Raw genomic sequence first — 16,023 nt, forward strand, 5'->3', positions numbered from 1 at the left:
ACCACACAATTTACACAGGAAAGACAGCCCTTCCAAATGATATTAACGCGGTTTATCAAAAAAATTTGTTGCTCCCCGTGTGATGTTCCAAAGTTGCACAAAATTTTTGTTAACCGTCAATGTTGTCTTCATCTCGCTATAACTTTGTAAAAAACCAACATGGCTACAATTTGAAATAGAGTATCTGAAACTAGAGGTTTCAGGCTTTCAAACTATTGTTTAACGATATCGATACGGCTATTTTTGACGGAGTTAGTGTGGATTTATAGTGGAGCAGCGAGGTGAGCTGTGCGGTGAAAAAAAAGAAAAACAATGAAAATACATATGTACTTTTTCATTAGTATGTGTCGAAATGTTGTCACGCATGTTGGTTTATTTTCACCGCGCCGCGCCGCTATCATCAATGCTCACAGCTCCACTATAAATCCACCCTTATGATCACGTAAAGTGGCACCAATTTTTCGGTTTGGCACAAATGATCCTTTAATTCTTCTGATGAGTGTATTATAAGAAAATTTTCCATTTCTTTCGTTTGATCAAATCTTGTGGCGATACTCTAAATGTTATTTTTTAACGAAGAAACTATTGAACACAAACCGAATAATCGTTCTGATTTCATGGAACAAATGGACTATTGGCGAGATCCCAAAAAACCAGGCCACCCCGAGGTGCATGAAGGGTAAAAATGCAGAAAATGGACCTGAAAGAATTTCAATCTTGTGAGCAGGGTGAAATGTTGACCAGTAAATTCTTTCAGATTCAACTTGTAATTTAATAAAAAGATATTGAACGAATTTTTCACTGTATGTACTAGTGACAATAAATAATATCTTCTTTCTCGTGTCACTATACTCCTCAGAGAAAACTGTGGAGCTTATCCGTTACTTAAATTATATGTGACCGGGGTGAAATGTTCGGCAGTAAATTCTGCCAGATTCATCTTGTAATTTAATAAAAAGATATTGAACGAATTTTTCAATATCATCTTTCAACTATATTCTTCAGATATTAATTTACCACGTTGTTTCCACGTTGTTTCCCCGTTGTCCAAGGGTCTAATTTCGCGTGTTTTCCGATGATCGATCGCCGCAGCGGCAATTATCGGGTGTGAAAAGCAGGTTTGCCACGTGATCGGCGGTCGGAACGTAGTCGAGGAATACTTACCTCGTAATCGACGGTCGGGCTGAAATAGGGTGGCGTGGTTGTTCTGTGCGTGCTGGCCGGCGTCGAGGAGGTCAGCACGGCGATGGATCTTTTGTTAACGTTGACTCTTGGCGATTCAACATCAACCCAGTACGTACTGTAATCCTGCGCGAAAGTGGACCTGAAGAACGAAGAAATCAGAACCATCAAAAATCTTTGTCTGCTCGATGAAAAGGATTATGAAAAATTCTGAAAAATCATATGAAACATTTTTTCCCCACTGGGAACTCAAACAAGATCCAAATAAAATGATCGACCATGTTCCTGCGCGAAACTGGACTTGAAGAACGAGGAAATCAAAAGAATCTTTATCTGCTTGATGAAAGGGATGAATTGATTAAAAATTCATGTACACATATACATTCTGAAAAATCATATAAAAAATGTTTTCCACCACTGGGAGCTCAAACAAGGTTCAAATAAAATGATCGACTATGTGCCTTCGCGAAACTGGACCTGAAGAACGAGGAAATCAGAAGAATCCTTGTTTTAACTCCATAAAAAATTCATGTACAAATATACATTCTGAAAAATCATATAAAAAATTTTTTCCTCTCGCTAGAAGTTGAATCGCATCATACAAAACATTTTTCTCCGACTGGGACCTCAAACAAGGTCCAAATAAAATGGTCGACTATGTTCCTGCGCGAAACTGGACCTGAAGAACGAGGAAATCAAAAGAATCTTTATCTGCTTGATGAAAGGGATGAATTGATTATAAATTCAAGTACAGATATACATTCTGAAAAATCATTTAAAACATTTTTCCCCCTACTTCGAGCTCAAACGATGAAAAAAATCAAAATTAAAAATTCATGTACATTCACATACATTCTGAAAAATCATATAAAAAATGTTTTCCCGTCATTAGAAGTTCAAACAAGGTCCAAATAAAATTATCGACAATGCTCCATCAAACTTGTTGTTCGACTACGATTTTAATCATTGTGTGCATTTTCGTAGACGTCAGTTTATTGTTCCTTCCACTAAAAGATTGAAAAGTGAATACAAGATCCAACATAAATTGAGCAAGGCGTCCAATCAACCGCCCTATAATTTCACCTGCGCGCATCAAACAATTTGTACACACATTATCGCATCCTGCATAATGTTAACATAAACAGTTCGATCAGTGGAGAAAGATTTACAAAGCGGGTCCTATCGGGATCGAAGAGGAAGAATCGATCAACGTGTTCCATAAAACTACAATACCGCCACTGGCTCCGCGAACAAATCTACGAATCGCAGCTCGCAAGATTACGCTTCAGCCGCAATCGTTCAATTACCCCGCGAAATATATCACGACAGGCAACATCTATCATTGCCTTCACGGTAATAGAACTCTCGGGGAAGCGCGAGAGGAAAAAAGAAGAATGAAAATGGATAAAAAAAAAGGACGGGGAACACGTCGATTCGTATTCCACATCTCTTCAGATAAGCCTATAAATTACAGCCTTCCGGGTCAACGTGATGCAACCCATTACTGGCCAGGCGTGGGAACAAAAGATAACAATGTTGAGAACGTGTAGACGAAGGGAGTTGATCGAGGATGAGGCTAACATTGAGGAATCGTTCCTGAACGGCGAAACTTCGAAATTTGTACAAACTCGAGATACCCCGTCTCTTGCGGAAACTATTTTAGTTTCTTAATCGAGAACGAAAACCTAACTTCTTCTTATGGCTTCCTGTGAAAACAGGTGCGCTCATTTTTCACACAAAAAGCAAACTGTCCAAGACGTTCGATTCGAGCAAGTTCCGACTAGACTGTGGATTTTTATGCATAATCAAAATGTTCAGCTTGGATTCTGGCAAGTTCGAGTAAAATAAAAATTGATTTCATCCCTTAATCCTTACCGTAACATTGTCTTTACAACTACAGTGATTAGAACGTCTTCATCCTCAAAAATGTTGTAGAAGAGAAAAGAAAATGTATATCTTTTGTGTGGCTACATTTAATCAAATTTCATTTCATCTAAAGAGAAAGGCATAACATTCATATTCGTTATGCCTCGTACAGACCTGAACATTTCGACGAACAGCGCGCCGGACCGCGCAAAACGGCGAACGGAACAGCGCGCCGGACCGCGCAAAACGGCGAACGGAACAGCGCGTAGAATTTCTTTCTATTTTCAGGTATAACTATTTCCAGAATTTCTTGCGAACAACTATGGAAGCTCCAGCGGCGTATACTACACAAAGAAATACAGAAAATGTTGGCAGTTTATTGAGCGAATTAAAGATTCAAAGTGAATTGTTCAGGTCTGTACCAAGCATTAAAGACATTAAATTCGAGACTAAATGCTTGAATTTTTATTTCGACAAACATTGCGCCGAACGGCGAACGCCGCCGCGTGCGTTTGTCCGCGCATCACGACCGCGCACGAATGCGAACGGGTAGCACTTGCAAATCTGTTTGCAGAACAGATAGCATATCCTAAACATTCATAATTTAAAGTATAAATGTCAAGAAATAGGAAGAAATTTATAAACAAAGACACATCGGTGATTTAAATTATCTTCCGCATTTTTTCAAATTTTTAGAAAGGTCCTTGCTATGAAAACATTGCATTTGTTTAAAACAATTGTGATGATCCATCAAATATATAAATGTATATAATATACATATATTTTATAACAAGTTTTAGATTGTAGAATATATTTCCACCAAAATAAAAATCAACAAGATGGTGGCAAACAAATTCATATTCTCAAAGAAGTACAGAAAATGTTGGAAATGTAGTGAGTGAATTGAAGTTTCAAAGTGTAACGGGCACTATAAAAATTTGACAAGAATGACACCTGATTTTTGAATGTTAATAAAATAAAAAACCATTTCATGCAGATTCATTTTGCCATTCAACTCGACCTTCTTTGGTTATAAAAAATTCTGCTAATTCCTATCGAACTTCTTGAGCTGCGTTGTTCGGACTGCACGTTACAAAAACTACCGAATTAGTTAAAATGGCCGGAAACAAATAACAAAAAGAAGCAAAAAACACAAAACATCTTGCAAAATAAAATTAAGTGTACCTTGCACATGTATTTACATATCACAAGACGTGTGCGATTTTCAAAACTTAGAACGCTCACAGTGTTGGGCAATAAATAAATTTATTTAAATAAATAATTATTTAAATAACAAGTTATGTTATTTGGATATTCAAATAAAAAGCAAAAATAATTATTTATTATTTGAGCAAGTCTAAATAATGAATTATTCAAAATAATAAAGATAATTGTTATTTGCAAACACAATTTCAATTATTATTTGTATTGACTAATAATAAAATAAAAATTATATTTTTTTATAGGCAGCCAGGCCCTCTGGACGGGCCCGACACAATTGGCGGTATACCTAAAAAGGTTGCTATAGCAAACAAAAAACGGGCAGGTGTTCATTGTATACATACAAAATACAAGAAATAAGAGAAGACCAAAAACTATTTATTTGATTTCCACCTCAAGCCAAATAATAAATAATCTTTTATTTGCAAATAAGAAATAAAATTGTATTTAAATAAAAAGTTTAGTTATTATTTGCAATTAAAATCACACGTTTATTTATTATTTAAAATAAAATTTGCTCAACACTGAGAACGCTCAGCCAAACCGAAAAGGGCTCGATGTGTGACCAACCTTGTTGTTTACGTAACGCGTTCTCGGAAGTTAACCCTTCCGATTTTATTCAGAATATGTATCGTACAATCATAAAAAGACGAATATTCATCATGTTGCATCAGGACGTACACCGTACGTGGTTCGCCCACATACGATAGATCGTAAGGACGTACGCCGCACGTCCTTCGGGTCGGAAGGGCTAAATCGTAAGGCAAGGTTTAGGTAAGGGTGTAAGACAAGAACAGGCGTGGGAGAGATCCAAAGCTACTGAGCACTGAAGCTACTGAGCAAATAGCGTGTCGCAGTGCTCACCATTCTTTGGACCAGTAGGAGGTGGATAAGGTCTCAAGTTTGAGTCCTGGACTGTTAGGTTTTTAGGGGGGATGTTAATGCGTAAATGCATTTTTTCCTAACAGTCCTTAGTAGCAAAGGGTTCTGCGCGCAGTCAGTTCGCCGTTTTGCGCGGATCGTCGAAATGTTCAGGTCTGTACGAGGCATTAGATTTATTAAAATCTCCATCGCGAGTGTGACTCGATAAAATACGGCAATATTCATATTCTCGATTTTTTCACAGCCAGCCAATCCCCTCGTAAATTAATAAAATCCGCAGTGTAGTCATAACATTCTGAGAATGACGATTTACGACTCTGATCAGTTGGATAGTGATCAGTTGGATAGTGATCAGTGGGACGAGACTTATGGATATCGACTGGACGAATTGGAGAACTTTTAATGGGTGCCTCGTCTATTCTGGCATTAATTGAGCGTCCAGCAATAAACGGGAGAGAGACCGGGGTACCAATTATGAGGGAAAAAGTTTATAATGAACGTCCCCGGCCCATTTCATGCACCGTTACACGCGTTATATTGTATTCCGCGCACGAGGACGATGTAACCGGTGCCGCGCGCCACGCGTTCGTTCCTAATCGTAATTCATATGCCGACAGATCGCGGCGTGTTACGTGCTTCAGCCTGCTCTGGCACTCGGTGTGGTGTGCCCGCGAGCCTCTGACCCAGAAATTAAACGTCCAATTAATCGTCGCTCTCTCGAATCACCCGGTTCCAGGATTCCAAACGCATACGAGGACACATTGGTTACTCCGACGCTTGTTAAAAGGCCACCCAACGATTCGACGAACCGGACACTAACGTGGTTTCGCTGTGTGTTTCACCTTGTTTGTGCCGAGTGTTTCCAACATTTTTCTACCGTGTTGTCGGACAATGGAAGTCACTAATGTAATAGAAAATGGGTTTGTACTGATTTTGGTGTAGAGATATGCAGAATTAAAATTCTATGAAGAATTTTGTGACTTGTGGACGGCGGATGTTTATGCAAAATCAAAATTTCCCACCTGAATTGCAACAAACCCGGAGTGACATGTAAATATTGACTGTAAATATTTCTCTTGGTTGTCATCCTTACATTGAATTGTGTATTACAGTATTTTATCGATAATTGTCCTCAACACGAGTCTGCTCAGGGACAATTATCGGCCAGGGATACTATTCTTTGATTTTTGCCGAACGTAGAAAAGGACAGTGGAGATCGAGAGGCCTCGCTCGTCGAGAAGTGTAAACATATAACTAATCCGATAACAAAATTTCTTTATTTTTCATTATTTATTAATGGGACTTTGGCCAACATATTCGTGGTACTTTTCTAGTGAAAATGATACCAGATATGATATAATTCAAATTATATTTACATGTGTAATGAACCATGAAAGTTTTCGACGCAGAAAAGGACATCGTATGGGAAAGAAAGTCACGCGGAGAGTCGCAGCGCGCCGGCACAGTTCAAAGAACTTCCCGTACGCCGTACGCTGTTCTTCCTTGTCAATATTCTTATATTCATTGTAAATATTATCGGAATTATATCAAATTTGGTATCATTTTCATTAAAAAAATGCCACGAATGTGTTGGTCAAAATCCCATAAAAAAATAATGAAGAGTAAAGAAGTTTTGTCATTGGATTAGTGTGGTCTCACCGATATACCCGAGCCGTATAATGTCATACTTTTTTGCGACCGAGGTTTCTCGAGCTTCTTGGCCTCTCAAGAGGGGGTCCCATGGAAATCACCGACACAAATTTCCCCGACACGGTTTTCACCGACTCCAGATTTGACCGACAATAGCCTTGGCCGACAACGAATTTAACCGACAACGAATTTGATCGACAACGAGTTTGATCCACAACAACTTAAGACGACCACAGTATGTATTATCATACAGCATTATCATACAATATTATTATACTGTGTCTCAACGGGGTATATCCCGTAGGAGTGGCGATAGTTCTGGGACAATTGTCGGCCAGACATTTGGGCCATTTATCGATAAAATACTGTATGTTGCAATAAATCTCTTATGATATCTTCTACAATGAAAAAGAAACTTCACCGGTGCTCGACACAGCCTCGACTCGAATGAAGAAATAAATTGCACAACAGGTCGCTCTAATTGATATAAATTTTACGACCCACTGAACGGGAGAGTGGTACACAGCAATTTCTAGCAGCGCTGAAAGTGGAAGACCTTTACATCCAACAGGTCGTGACAGTCCGATAGGGATTATGAGGAAATTTAACGTGAAAGTACAGCGCCGGAGTACTTGATTTTCGTGACTCGATTCAACCTTGCTTCCGCATGCCTATCAGTTATTCCCTTTACACGCCCAACAACCGTATCGTCATGGTGCATTAGCCACACCGTGCGCGGCTGAATCAAAGTAAACATATTTCTCTTAAATTCCTTTTGCAGCCGGGGCGATTCGCCTAGGAAACACGGTGTCTCTTCGGAATGAATCTTTCTGTTCAATATTTTCCAGGAAATATTCAATTGTATTCTTGCTTGGCCCTCGAACGGCGAGTCGTAATAATATTCGTGATTCACAAGTGCGCAAAATTGGTGCGACAATAATCGTTCAAGGATCTGTGATCTACAAGGACGATGTTGGAACCTTGTTTGATTGGAATAGCATTGTACAAGCCGCCAGTTCCCAGCATGTTCTTGCCGGTGAGAAGACGTTCGATACTCACTTGAAAACAATGGTTCCCTCGTAATCCGCCGGTGCCTCCCAATCGAATTCGAGATTATGCTTCTTGCTGGTGTTCGTGTGAGTCACCGCGTTCTGTACAGTACAAGGAAAACATTTCACCGAGGCGACGAGACGGGCAAAACACGGTTGTACGCGTCCTTCGAGAAACTAGCGACACACGTGAGTCACTCGCAGCCTTGAGATCTTTTGCTACGAATGTTTCGATCGTGGACACACGATTCCACGAATTATCTGCGATCGGTGGTCGTACTCGTTCCTCGAAGACACGTCTACGTATTGACATTACGCTCGAGGCAGTAAGAGGATCCAGTTCGGAGAGTTTAACGCTGGCACGCGCGCCATTAATCTTCGGCTGTCTTAAATTATCTGTAGAAACGTGGGACAATTTTTTCACGTTTTCGAAGTCGCTTGAATTTGTAGCATTTTTAAAGGGATTGTGAGTCAACGCTTTTTAACACCGCTGTACAGTGGTGAGTTCGACCGAAATCGTGGCCGAAGGTCAACAATTTCTTTTCGTTGTTTAAAAATCTGTGTAATAGTACTTTATTTATAAAGTTCCAGAGCACGTTTTTTTGTTAGAACCAATATTTAATACGTAAGTACTTCTGTCGGAGATACGTAAGTTCAAAGTTAGTAGTTTTAAAAGACCGACATTTTCAACTATTGGTTTGGCAAATAAGTTCGTTCGGTTTTTGTGATTTATTCCACTCTAAAAAACCGAACGAACTTATTTGCCAACCCAATATAATTGAAATTACCTTTGCGATTTATTATCGCGCTGTAACGCTGGTTTATCATTCTTGCTATTGTTGGACATGTCCTAATTTAATATAATATCCTGTTTTTACTGCTTTATTTCACTTTTTAAAGCTCTGGGAGATGAAAAAGAGAAATCTACATATCTGGTACATTTCATTAACAAAAAAGTTGCTTACTAATCGCGATCAACCATTCCTTTTTTTATAGCCTGTCAAGGCTATTAAACAAATGTAAGTTTCATTTACCCGCAGTCTATTGCGGTCTTATGAGTTATCGCCATTTACTTAGCGAACGGTAACGTTCCGAAATGGCGAATTTGCCCTAAATTGTAGACAAAACTAATATTTGCAAATATAAGGTACATTATTGTTATATATTACAATAAAATGCTTCAGATAGTGAACAGTGTAAGATTTTAATGGTAAATATTGCATGTAAAACACCAATTACAATCACAATTATGAAATTACAAAATAATTTGTATACAAGTAACTTTACAATACTTCATCACATGAAGTATCTTCATTTATATCAGGTTCTTCGAAGAATTGTGTGTTCGGGAGGATATTTTTTCATCTCTTTTGTACATAACATCTTAATACTACTTACGTATGGATCTGTGATGAAACACCATAGTATACATTTATATCTTTATTTTACTAGAGGTGAGAGAAATATCGTAACGAAACGGATCTGAGATGAAACACCATAGTATACATTTATATCTTTATTTTACTAGAGGTGAGAGAAATATCGTAACGAAACGGATCTGAGAAACTTCTATTATATTTTAGTACTAAAGAATTACGTCGGATGCAATATTTATATATATAACACTAAAATCTTACGTTTTTCGCTATCTGAAGTCACCTGATAATAATTTGTATCAATAATATACCTCGCAAACATTCTATTACCAAATATTTGTGGAAATAAATAATTGTTTCACATACCCGGCCGCCAGTTTGATTTTTAATTTTGACGTCAGATTCATATTCAACGACACAAGAAACATGCGAATACTGATTCTCAAGGGAGTTCAATAAAGTCTTGGGTTACGCATCCGCCATACTGAACCTTCCATTTTGTTTTTTGTAATTTTGACATCAGGTTCATAATCAGTAGACTGCGGATCTTTATGCATTTATGAAGAAATTGGTTGGGTGAAACATAAAACGGGAAAAGATTTAAAAAGTTTAAGGATGCTGTAATGTTGTTTTTAACGTAACAAAGTCATTAAAGGATCAAATCAATTTTTATATTATTCCTGCTTGCCGCAATCAATGCAAAACATTTTTATTTTGCATAAAGATCCGCAGTCTAATAATAATCAGCGACCCGGAAAACCCAATAGTATCAACTAAATTGGAGTACTCCTTCCTATTTTGGCCATGATTTCGGTCAAACTCACCACTGTGCGCTAATCAAATGACCGGTTTGCGATTTTTATTTTGTAATTGTTGAAGTTGATGATACTTCTATTGTCATGGAGAACCACCCACTTAAATTTTCTCCCACCTGTATTCGAACAGCCTGTATACTGGAATAAAATAATGTATTCAATCAATTCCCATGAAAACATCTTTAAAACTTCAACAATTGCAAAATAAAAATCTCAAACCAGTCGATTGAGAATAAAACTGGTTTTTAGCACTAAACCTAACGAATTATATCTGTGGTTATCAGGAAAAAATTCGAGTTTATTTATTAATTGAGCTCTATAGTATAGGATTTACGTATTTACCAGAAAAGAAGTCATGAAAATAAATTCGAAAGGCTCAAAAAAATAATGCAATTTAACCGATATCCTATGTGAAAGCATTAGTGCTCAAAACTTTAAACGGCAATATCTCGAAAGTGAACCGCAGATATTTTGTGCGATTTTTATTGTAATGTGCAGGGTGTTCTACTAAAGGTGGGAGAAAATTTAAGGGGTGGTTCTCCATGATACTTGTACAGGGTCTGTTCGGAAAGTAATGCGACCACATTTTTTTTTTAAATCTATTGAACATATGAGTACAAACCTTTAAAATTCTTCAAAGTAGAATCCTTGGGCGCCGACACATTTTTTCCAGCGCGATTTCCATGCTTCGTATGCTCCCTGGAAGGCGTTATCTGGAGTCCCTCGTAGTACCCTCGTCGCAGCCTCGTCGAGCACTTTCAACCAAAGCTTTTCCGTAGATTACGGGGAAAACCGTAAACGGTACTTCTTAGTTGGATCACAACACTTCCTCAACCCCCGTACAGTCCTGACTTCTCTCCCGCCGACTTCTTTTTGTTTCCAAAAATTAAAAATGTGCTAAAAGGATGCCATTTTGAAAGCGTGGAACGCGTCAAAGAGGCCGTGACGAGGGAGCTACGAGAGGTTCCAAAAAACGCCTTTCAGGGAGCATACGATGCATGGAAATCGCGCTGGAAAAATGTGTCGATGCCCAAGGATCCTGCTTTGAAAAAATTTAAAGGTTTGTACCCATATGTTTAATAGATTTTTTTTAAAAATGTGGTTGCCTTACTTTCCGGACAGACCCTGTATTATCATTGAGAACCACCAGCTTCCTTATTCCCGTTTCCAAGTCTCGGTGAATATTCTAATTGTCGTAGGCTGACAGTGCCATTGGAAACCTCGCCAGGTCACCCGGCAGTGGAATAAGTCGTGAAAGCGAGATTTCTCGTGACCCCGTAAGCAGCGCGTTAAAAATGTTGTCCTCGATCGTTCGGGAACGTGATCCTCTAACTGGCCCAAGCAATCGATTCTCATTGAAAATGCTATTCGTACCTTGACACCATCGATGCATTCGATGGTTCTCGCTAAGTCCGGAAGATTCGCGAATTCCCCGACGAGTTCACCGGTCGCGGAGTCTCGCGCGAGAATCATGAAGCCCTCGTAAGCAAGACCTTGAGGGCTTCCTAGAATTAGGCGAACCCTGCCTTCTCCCGCAGCTGGTAGCACCTGGTAAGGAGCAGGATACGCGTCCTGGGTTGAACTTCCTGGATGACGGGGCAAAAGGTCCTTGCACGCGCTTTGGGGAGCGCCATTTGGCAGTGCTAGTATGGTTGCTGAGATGCTCAGCAGGATCAGAAGCGTTCCCTTTGCGTCTGCAAAAGATAAACATTCGAATCAGCATGAAAATTGCCGTCACACGATTTCAAAACGATGTCCACCGATTTGTAAATACTTCGGAACATATTAAATCCTAGTCCGCAGCCTCTCGAACACTGTCAAGGCTAGTTTCGAAGCAAAAACCTATCCACCGGTCGATCTGTCCTTATACGAGTCAGACAAACGTTACTCGATCCCCTTTTTCTACGGCCTAGAGCGGAGAATAATTGCCAAGAGGCTGCATACAAGGATGTCGCTCCAATTCTACGAACTTCTACATGCAGAATAGAGCGAGCCCGCATTTTATGACACGCAAGAATTCGTGTCTGGTTTTTCTGGTGCGTCACTCATGAAACTATTCAACGGAGAATCCTATGCGTCAGTCACCACTTCGAATTTATCGCGACCCACCACCAATGTATTTTTCCCCGGCCGCGAACCGCTGCGTCATTATTTTCAATTTCCGAGTTTTGCATCGTACCGTGAGTCATCAGTCGTTCAACCCGCCGCGCCAGAATTAAATATTTACGAAAGAAACAGAAAGTAATGGTTCACTTTTTCTCGGAATATCGATTTTTCTCGATGATCTGAATAGAGCTGTCATCAGTTGCGTTTTATTAAAACTGCGGGAACATATTTTAAAATCGCAAACTGGCGCATCCCTTCTGTTCACGGGTATTCTTACAACTAGACTGCGGATTTTATGCATTATGACAAAAATGAATAGGTGTCATCTGAAACAGTAAAAACATTAGAAGAATTGAAAAATTCCGTTCTATTCTTCCCAACTGATTAAACGTACAGTCAAACCTGTTTTTGTGTGGTCTTTTTTATGCCGTATATGAATATCGAGGTTCTGTTCGCCATATGTAAGTTCGCCGCGAGGTTAGGTCAATCTCTTTTTTTCTATCAGTATGTATTGTGTATGTATCACAGACCTAAGGACCGGATAGAATGGATTCTATGACAGCGGATAAAATATATGCAGGGATCAGAGTTGGGCATTAATCGATTAAAATTTTAATCATGATTGATTGATTAATGTATACGATTAAAAAAAGAAATCGTCGAAAAGCCGGCGATTGATGAAGTTAATCGTCAATCGTTGATTAAATGAAGAAATCGTCGAAAAATCGGCGATTGATTCAATCGATTGATTTAATCGTCAATCGTTGATTAAAAAAAGGAATCATCGAAAAAAAAACATAAAAGCACGTAAACAGCATTTGTATTATGGACCAAATGACAATACACCTAAACTCAGTTTACATTTTTTTCAGTATTCATACAGTTCTGATTACGTATTTCATTTCGAAATTTCAGCGGTTAATCATTAATCAATTATCCAATTGACGATTAATAATCGTTAATCGCAATTGACGATTAATAAGTATTTAATCGTTAACCACAATTTTAACGACTAAACGAGGTGATTAATTGTTAATTGCGATCAACGATTGAAGTAGAAATTTAGTCGTCAGTCGTTGATTAAATTTTTGCCCAACTCTGGCAGGGATCCAGCTTTGCAGCAAATTGGAAAAGCATTTTCTTAAAACAGATAACAATTCCAAAAGAAGCTTGAAATTCCAAAAAGAGCTTCGATCGTGTATATCTGGCTACCGCGACGTTTACAAGCAGCTGATCAAACGACCGTCGTCGCAAAAACTTATCACCGACTACATGGTAACAAAAAATAAATCACCTCTAATATCTTAAAGTAACGAAAGCGATCTCGAACCAGTTCATCACAAGAATATGCGCGTTTTGGACTACGACGAGTAGTATTGAATTAATGTACATTTTTTTAAATTTCTCCATGTTTAAAATGAGAAATTAACATTTTTTAAAATGTCTCCATGCGTAATTTAATCATTTATTTTGTTTGGAAAGCACTTTCTCGCTGTTTCGTAAAGCTTTGACATATTTTCTAAGCGAGATCTTTTTTATGCGGTCCCTCTTCACCGCATGAAACAAAATTTTCTTTAATATGTTGTGAAAAATTATTTGTTATAGCTATTTATGAAGTTTGTGAATATTTTTTTTTCTGCGGTTCCTACACTGAGAAAAAAAAGTAGTTACTTCAATAACACGCGTGTTATTGTAATTTTTTTACTTCGATGAATATCAATGTATTCTTTTCAATAGTATGAAATTTAGAAGCAAATCGTGATGTATTTGAATTGTCCATCATGAAATGATTGAAAACATTATTCGATTCAATACCGTACATTATTATTCGTAATATTTCTTTTTTTCCTTCAATCAGATATGTTGTTAAAAAAATTTGAGAAATGTATTGATTTATACTGGAATTAGTTTGAGGCCATACCTTATTTTTTTGAAAACATTGATGGTCAAGCTATTCGCTTATATGATTGGCGGAAATGAGTTTTGCTATTGAAATTCAATAGTATTAAATATTAAAATAAGTTCATATGATATTGGCACTATTCAATTGTACATCTTATTGAATCAACATATATTTTTTTTGTTTCGACAGGATTTTTTTCTCAGTGTATCTACCGCACAAAAACAGGTTTAACTGTGTTAAGGATGTTCTGGAGGTATATAAAAACGCATCAAAATTTTTGAAAATTTGACAAGATATAATTCTTACTAAATTAATGCAATTACCAAAGTTTGGGTTCGATTCACTGCACCGTTTAAGGATTATAGCAACTTAAAGTTTGCACATTTTAACACGTCTTTTCATGGAGAATTCATAAAATTCCACTTCAAACCCTATTTAAACCTTGAAAAAACGCAACTAGAGAAACTCCAGTTTTTGTATATATATGTATAGTAAAAATTATGTAATTAATTATGTTCAAAATTTATTAGGATTCACTAAACAGTTTACAGAGCAAAAAATTATAAACTGTTACAAAACGTCAATCGTGTTGTCATCTCACTAGCATGGAAACGCGACAACTGTGTAGACCACTGAATATAGCTACAATCAGAGGGTACCATTATTCGCAAAAGTCACTTACAATTTTTTATAATACGAAGAAAATTTGATTAAAAAATAAATATAACATGACATTCACTAATTAAACGAAAGCTTTTTAAATTAATCTATTTTTTTAATGGAAAATATACTCATGGATGGCTTTCATTGCCAATATGTTGATGGATTTCGAATTTCTTGTACTTTTGTCTCCCATTGTACCTCCAGAACATCCTTAAGGAAGACAATAAATTTCTATTTCACTCCAGTTTGTTGCAATTCGAGTAGAAAGTTTTAATTTTCCAGAAAGATATCCGTTGTTTGCTTATAACTATCGAGATTCATCTAAGATCTGCACGCATTCAATTCAAATGGTAAACAATTTCTGAAGTACTATATCAAATCGACACGCAAATTGCGAATACTCTCGAGAGCAACTATCGACAGAAACTCTCAGATGGACTCGTAGCTTAACAATTGTCGAGATTCGCAGCAGTGGCAGAACACGTTGGAGAGCAGTTTCTATTAGCACTAGATCGAAGAATTTATCGGTGCTGAAGCAACAGCCTCCAGGGTCGCGTTCGAAGCGATTACATAAGAAAAGGAGCCGGGTGTTTCGATATCGTTTAGGAATGCGCAAGCAAAGAAATCCCGTGGGTCGTCCAGCGGAACTCGATAGGTGAAAGTCAGCGTCTTTCATGCGTGGGCTACGCGTGCTTCTCGGACGTTAATTCTAAGTCATTCACTTCTTGCGAGCTGCGCTGCTAGACGCGCGTTGAATCATCGTAAATTGTACGGTGTGCCATCCGAGACGCGTCGCGTCGTTTCGTATCGACCGGTGATCGTGTGTGTTTCAGATTGAGACTCGAGAACGCCGGAGAACTAGTTGTTTGACTAGGTTTCTGGGGGATTCTGGGTCAACGAGACCCAACACGGAATACTGGTCGTTGAAACTTTCTGTAACCGAGCCGCTTCGCTTGTCCCATTGATCATAATGCATTTTCAAACAATCCTGTTTACTCCCTGGACCATTCGTTACTCCCGCGAACCCCACAGAACCAACGCTTTCATCGAACCAAACTATTTTTCGTGTACTATTCGTTCGCTCGATCCTTCAATTTCGCGCTAAACGGTTCGTAACTAAACTATCTCTATGAAAATTCCACGTTTAACCTTTAACTACCCGCGCCCTGAATTTTCACTTAAGTACTCGCGCGGTATATTTTGTACACCATATGTATCACTGTGTGATTAAGTACATATATCATTGTATTTGTGCAAGAAAATACATTGTCTTGATGAATTATGATATTTATTCAGAAAATAACGTGAGG

General features: G+C 38.2%; 1 protein-coding gene across 1 annotated transcript in view; it reads right to left on the minus strand.

The window, feature by feature from the left end:
- The window catches only part of LOC143213723 (putative ferric-chelate reductase 1 homolog), a 42,872-nt gene that overhangs the window by 17,191 nt on the left and 9,658 nt on the right, over window positions 1–16,023 (minus strand). Inside the window, exons 2-4 of the mRNA XM_076433838.1 lie at window positions 11,416–11,735; window positions 7,861–7,952; window positions 1,165–1,324 (exon numbers count right to left, since the gene is read on the minus strand). Of these exons, the coding sequence (XP_076289953.1) occupies window positions 1,165–1,324; window positions 7,861–7,952; window positions 11,416–11,735 (572 nt within the window). The remainder of the gene's footprint in view (window positions 1–1,164; window positions 1,325–7,860; window positions 7,953–11,415; window positions 11,736–16,023) is intronic.

This window comes from Lasioglossum baleicum, chromosome 11, assembly GCF_051020765.1.
Source record: "Lasioglossum baleicum chromosome 11, iyLasBale1, whole genome shotgun sequence".
Taxonomy (NCBI): domain Eukaryota; kingdom Metazoa; phylum Arthropoda; class Insecta; order Hymenoptera; family Halictidae; genus Lasioglossum; species Lasioglossum baleicum.